Raw genomic sequence first — 7156 nt, forward strand, 5'->3', positions numbered from 1 at the left:
TTGTAGGTAGAAAATGTCGAAAAAATGAAAGAGAATAAAACGCTGAATAATATTCTCTTATGCATATTTGTGTGAAATGATGGCGCATACATAAAAGTACTAACACCTATTTTCATATTAATTCTAGACTCCTAATCTTAAATCATACATAGATAAGGAAGAAAAATCAGAAAATAAATGATATATAAACCATTCTAAGAAATAGTAGCGACACATAAGATTTTTTGGATATTTTAACCAGGTGGTTATCGAGTTGTAACAAGTAACAACATGCACACATTCATATAAGCTATCAAAATATAGAGATTTTCTAGTAATGATACAACAAACTTTAAGAATTAATGAATGCTTGAGCAACTTTAGTTACAAAAACCCAACTTAAGCACTCCAAGCGACCTACTTAGTTATCTACGGATTACCACCACCATGATGACCTACAAAATCTATACATTTTATTTTTAATGGTAAAGAAAAAGCGTTCAGAAATCTGCAAGTTTTTTTTTTTTTTTGTTCACCTTAAATCAGAGTGGTGATTGGGAAGAATGGCAAGCGTGTCATTAATACCATCTAAATCAGCATTGTCTGATGATTTTTCTTGCTCTGCAACAAGCATAAGCATCTCTAGACGCTTGTCAAATTGCAAAGCACTCTCATCTCTCTTGTCAAGCTCAGCAGCTTCAATTTCAAGCCATTTCTCACGTAAATCATCAAGAAGATTTCCTTGATCGGCATTAAGAGCAGATCCAGGAATCCTCGGGACAGTGGTACGAAGAGACGAGTCTCCAGATGGTGGAGGCAAAGTCAACAACATTGCCCGAAATTCTTTAGTATCAGCAAATGTTTCGAAATTACAAGCAATTGTGTCTAGACAATATTCCCGAATCTTGCAAACACCATACCTGTACAAGAACAAATTCAATAGACACAAATAAATCAAAATATGATCAGGTACATTTTGATTATTATATATGTATATTTTCACCATATTGCATAAAACAATGAGAACAAAGATCACTTATCAAGTGGATAACAATCTTCGATGAATTTTTTGCAATCATAATTTCCAAAGGATAACGATCTTTCATGAATTCGCTTTGATCCTCCCTTTTGAATTTAATCTTCCTCATGATGCAAAGTGAATTCTAGAATTTTTAATATCCTAGACCATCTCATTTAATTTTAGATACTCTTGAAATCTTTTCAGAACAGAAAGCGTTCTAGAGCATATATGAATAGAAACACAGCTAAACAGATTCCCCATAAATGATTTAATAGTTATACCACATGGATAAAGAATATTTACTTGTGTTGGATTCAAAAAATTTCGTAACTGCACACAAGAAAGGTTAGGAAATATTAACCAGATCACTACACCAGTAGACATTTCACTAACTTATTTGGATAAGCAACTTAAATAAGTACTAATTCAAGTAGTGCTTAACTTATTAAATAAGCTATAATAACACAAGCACAGTCCAAAATAAACTGAAATGAAACACATTGAAGCATGAGATTCAAAAAGTACTGAAACAATCATATAAATATAATGAGAAAACAAAACAAAAAATAACAAAGGAAGAATCCCATCCTATGAATGCACTTCTCCTATTTGAAGTGTCACAATGTCAGACACGTTCCCAAAAAAACCTCTCCGACACCTGTCTGGCACATGTCAAACACTTCACATTAAGTGTCCACTTAAAAGATTATTTTTGTTGGCTTGAACACTTAAGCTGACACCTCCACACAAGTCGGACACATTAAGTGTACCAGTATCTCATATTAAAGATATTAATTGTGCAAGAGTGTCAGTGTCTATGTTAGATTTTGTGTCTCATAGATCTCATCCCTCCTGTGTAAATATAAAACAAGCAATAATATGTGCAGGCCAATGTATAACATAACTAACATCAGAAGCGTTAAAAAGACTTAGTGAAGATGGTCCATGCTAATAGATTGAGAATGAGGAGATTGGCAGAAAAGCAAATACATGTCTGCTAGTATTAACCAATGGCAAAGTTCTTCAGGTGACACCATTTCCAAGTGTGGCAACAAGACATCAGCCACCGCCCGCTTGAGAGGAAACAATAAGTATCTAGAAGCAACATCCAACATTTCCTCAGCCTGTTGAAAACATATTAATGTTAAACAACAGAAAGACAAACCACTATTACAGAAATTATATGGGTGTATAAAAACCTGATCTGGATTTATATCCTGCAAACGATCAGTGTACCTGATCCAACAAAGGACAAAAAAAAATAAGGAAAATCTTATTGGCAGCAGAATATTGATTTATAGATACACTTGCATTATTGAAGAAACTTTATCATATTCAAAGCACTGCAGACACTAAAAACGGGCAACAAAAGCATATAACAACAAATACATAAATTGTGTAGCACATAAAGCAATCATTCATAAACTTAAAGCAATATAAATAGGTTTTATTATTCAATCTCTGTCTAATTGAGAAAACTGTTAGAAAATTAAAATAAAATGAAAGAAATAAATAAGAAGAAAATGCAAAGCCTTGAATTAAATAACAAAATAACAGTAACAAACTAACTTTAATTGACATAACATGAATCAACAATGCATTATATCATACAATAAGCACAAAAAAAAAATTAGGAGGAGAAATAATTAGTTTGGGTTGAAGCGCGCAAACGCTATCCTTAGAGAAAAAACGTCCCCATTGTACTGGTAGGAAAATCTGATTGCGCTCTCCTCCCAAGATACAACAACCCGTTGGTTCCAATCGTGTGCAGCGAAAGAATCCCCAAACCTTCTGAACACCAATACTTTTGCTCTCAAAAATAAGTTTTTATAAGAGAAGGAAGAGAAAATTTTAGGGAGAAAGAATTCAAAATGTTGTTCTGCTTGTGTGTCTTTTCTAGAGAGGAGAAAGGAAATATATATAGGCATAAACCCCCTTATGCAACAACAAAAATCTGACCGTTGGAAACCAACTTATAGATATCAAAACAAACATAACAAATTGCATTTGACCCATTGAAACAAAATCTTAGAAAGATAGAAAATCTAATTTTACGTAACAGATTCTAAAATAAATATTTTATTTTATAAAATAGAATTAATATAAGTAATATATATATATATATATATATATTTATAAATTTTAAATTATAAAACAAATATTTACTAGCATACTTAAGAAGCTTCCCATTTGAATAAAATTCTACTACCATACAACAATTGATTGTGTTTGGTTAGCTTGTCATATATCCCTAGTTCCTACTTCGAACTTGAAATACAACAAATAGGTGAATCTCTCAATACATACATTATACATACAGACACAATTATACATACACACATATCTGAAATGACAGAAATGCATGAAAGAATATCCTATTCCTCATTGTAAGGCATTTAAATATAAATCAGGTAAACCAGATTCTACAGAATAAAATGCAAATGCTGATTAGCCAAATAATATCAGGTTGCAATGGCAATCAGTGCCACATTAAATCCCTCCAATATTTTCAATTTCCATATTTCACAGTCAAGGGGGAGGAGACTTACATATACTCAATCATTTTCTCAAAAGCTTCCATGCTCAAGTCATGTTCTTCAAGGCAAGGAAGGATGTCAACAGATAACTCATCTATGTCTTCATGGAAGTCCTTCATATGTGATAATCTTGCTTTGAAATATTCTGACCTAGATGCCAGAATAACTTGGTGACAGCGGAAAATTTTTCTATCAACTCTTACACAAACATCAGCGAGATCATCCAGAGATTTCGCCATCTGCATGGCACCCATCCTAGTTACCAACTTATCAATTTCATCTTCTTGACCACTTTGGCGGGTTGAATTTGAAAGGGCGGTCAGAAGGATTCGATGCAAGGCTGCAGGAAGCCTATCTTCTTGGGGAAGGGATAGACCTTGTAAGATATACCGTTTCTGAGAGTTATCTACATCACCCAGTGCCTTATAATCTGCATACTTTTGATGAATCAGTTCTTTCTCAAGAACTTTATGCAGTGATTCACATCTGCATACTTTGCAGATTCTTATAAGGTCCTGCATGTCATCAACAGCAACCTCTAATCTGTCTGAATAAAAGAAGTGTATAAGGCTATAAAGTGCAGGATATGACAACCTTTCCCTTGAGAATCTAACTTCACTGCGCTCCTTCCAATCAGTTGTAAATTTTTTCTTGAAAAATGGTGACCTCGAACTTAATATGACTCTGTGAGCTCGAATAGGTTTTCCTTGTACAATAAAAGCTACATCTGGAGGGAAGTGGCTGCTGCTGCAAATGGACCCCTGAGTGGATGGAATACCTATTCAATTTATGATAGCTTAAATTAGTTTTTTAGTCCTCTAATTTATTTTTAAATTCGATCTCATCCTCTAATTTCTTAAATCGGTTCAATTTGCTTGTTCCATCCAAATTGTTAAAAATTGCACCAGTTCAAAACGGCAGGATATTAAACTGCCTGCATACACATTTTCCAAAAAAAAAAATGAATTGATTTTAAAAATTAAAGAAACAAATTGAATAAAAAAATAAATTGAACCTAAATAATTTGAGGAAAAAGAAACTAATTTAAACTTTATGATAATATTGAGTCCCAGCATAAGCCTATAAAGTAGAATAGAATGAAATGAAATTGGGAAGAAGCGGTACATACAGCCGAGGAAGGTGTCGCGCAAAGAGGCCTGCAAGGGGTCCAAGGGAGGGGGGCGGGCCTCGAAGGCCTTGAGGAGTCTGCGGACACTCAAATTGAGGGCGGCGTAGTGGCAGCGGTCGCCGTCGAAGGTGTTTTCGGAGCAGATGGCGCCGTTCTCAAGGAGCGTGCGGGCGGCGTCGAGGTGGCCGGCGAGGCAGGCGTAGTAGAGGGCAACGGAGTCCCACTGGTCACGAGCGTTCACGTTCACGCCTGCCTCCAGAAGGTACCGGAGCCGCTCGACGTCGCCCGCGCGGGACGCCTCGAACACGTCGCCGTATGGGACCTTCTTCACCGGCACCACCGACGACCCCAAGTCCAATGCATCCAGCTCGTCAACCAATGTCTCCAGCTCGTCAACCAATGTCATCATCGCCTTGCTAGATGGATGAATGGATGGAGCAAAGGGTTTAGTTTATTTGCTTGTTTACCCTGCTGTCGATTCCTTTGGATTCCACCCAAACCAAAGGGTTTTGTTATGGCTAATTAGCCAAATTAAAGTGTGATCCGTTGAAAAAACAGTTCATAAAAGATAAAAAAAAAATAATTTAATTATGATAAATTAGTTCTAAAAATAATTTAATAATAAATTTATCTGTAAATTTTGTAACTCAAATGAATTTTTGAAAATAAAATTTATTGTTAAACTAATTCTTAAATATTATAATTTAATGATAAAATAATTTTATAAATTTAAATGACTGAAACAATTTATTATACTTTTTAACATTTCCTCGTTCAAAGGTGAATGGCCGTATCGAACTTTCGGAAATTTGGCTATTTACCCGCCGCTACTTTCAATTCAGCTTTCTTATATATTGATGACCAACACTAACGAGCGAATATGAAACTTCTTTCACATGTACGAAAGGATTTTTAAGTAGTTAGATATATTAGTTCTTAAATTAATGATTGAGATTATTTTTTATTTTTATTTTTTATTTTTTTTGTTATCTTTTACATTTTCAAATTTAACTCTATCCTTCTCCTTTCTCTTCCATTGGCAATGGCAAAACTACACTAACCATGACAGTCAAGTTTTTTCAACACAAAAAAAAAAATAGTTGACAAATAACACTACTGATCGAGGTCGTATCCGAATCAAATAAACATTAAAATGCAGTAACTAGGAAGTAATCTTAGGTCGTTTCCCAACGAGCAATGATAAACTAAATGTTCATAATATACTTGCAGTAACAGTAACAATTGGGGGGTTGTTTGTTTTGTGAATTAAAGAACAAGTGAATTGGAATACGAAATTAATAGTATTAAAAACGTGTTGTTTCCTTTGATTCAGAAGTCATTCTCTTGTCCTAGGTTATGAAGAATTTGTCTCTAACAGTTAACCACTTAATCCAACCCTATTTTAATTTACTAAGCGAAAATCAATTTAGGATTGTCAATATGTGATTAAGCAACACATACACCAATTAACCCTTCATTCATTAAGCTTGAACGTAAGTTAAGCTCAGAGGCAATTAATCGAACACGAAGCGTTCATAGATTAACATTAACAAATGTGAGTTAATTGGTGAAGGGAAAACTGTCAGGAAGCTACATTATAAACAGAACCTCGAAGAGAGTTAAGCTTCATCCTCGGAAGGAAACAACATCAGAAATTTAGTCTTCCATAATTTCAACAAAAGCATAAAACGTAAATGAAACTAAAGGCATAAAACGTAAATGAAAGCAGAAGAAGGAACAAGAAACGAAATTGCAATAAGAAGCAGAAAATCAAAAATAGCATTCACGTGAACAATAACATTGAGCTTAAAAACGTAAAACCCTAAAACTATGCTCTGAATAATAGAATCACATAATAGCCTTACACGAATCCCAAGGCTGCTATTTATAAGGGTCACTCAGAGTCATTGGGCCCTATTACATTATTCTGGCCCAAAACGAAATAAACATTGAACATCATAAAAATAAAATTGCAATCTCCTAATTCGAAATTAACTAAGGTAAAAGTTGCTTTATTTGCCCTCTTTAAGTCCACAACCAAAATCCAGATTAATCTCAATGATTCATTAATTCCTGAAATTAGATTAAAAACATTAAATTAGCTGAATGAGCCCAAATAATAAAACTGCCTAATTAATTTGACAATTAAGACTAATCAGTAATTAAAATGGTGCACAAAGGTTTAAGAAATAGGAGAAAATAATGGCACATCAACCACTCAACAACATCATCACAATGGAGGGTCAAATTTGTCTCCTCTATTCTTTTCTACGAAACCCCAAACAAAATTTGCAGAAAAATAGATGCATACCAATTTCAAAGAGTGATAAAAGAAGGCAACCCCTTCTCTCAAATCCGAAGAACAAACGGTACCACCCTAAGCTAGAACATCTAAAAAATCAAAAAAATGCAACCTAGATTCCATTTATCACATCCATTTATGCTCAACACCAACTTAGGCAACCCCTCCTCTCTATGCACCCTTCGTTC

The 7156-nt window shown here is 34.3% G+C and overlaps 1 protein-coding gene across 1 annotated transcript; it reads right to left on the reverse strand.

Annotated features, from left to right (window-relative positions):
- Nucleotides 1-285: 285 nt before the first annotated feature.
- Nucleotides 286-5251, reverse strand: LOC100812009 (BTB/POZ domain-containing protein At2g04740). Its single transcript, XM_006605590.4, has 5 exons — nt 4667-5251; nt 3550-4315; nt 2200-2236; nt 1991-2124; nt 286-899 (listed from the first exon to the last, which is right to left on the reverse strand). Exons 1-5 carry the CDS (start codon nt 5073-5075, stop codon nt 512-514), a joined length of 1734 nt encoding a protein of 577 aa, XP_006605653.1. The 5' UTR covers nt 5076-5251; the 3' UTR covers nt 286-511.
- Nucleotides 5252-7156: the final 1905 nt, after the last annotated feature.

This window comes from Glycine max, chromosome 20 (assembly GCF_000004515.6).
Source record: "Glycine max cultivar Williams 82 chromosome 20, Glycine_max_v4.0, whole genome shotgun sequence".
NCBI classification, from domain to species: Eukaryota; Viridiplantae; Streptophyta; class Magnoliopsida; order Fabales; family Fabaceae; genus Glycine; species Glycine max.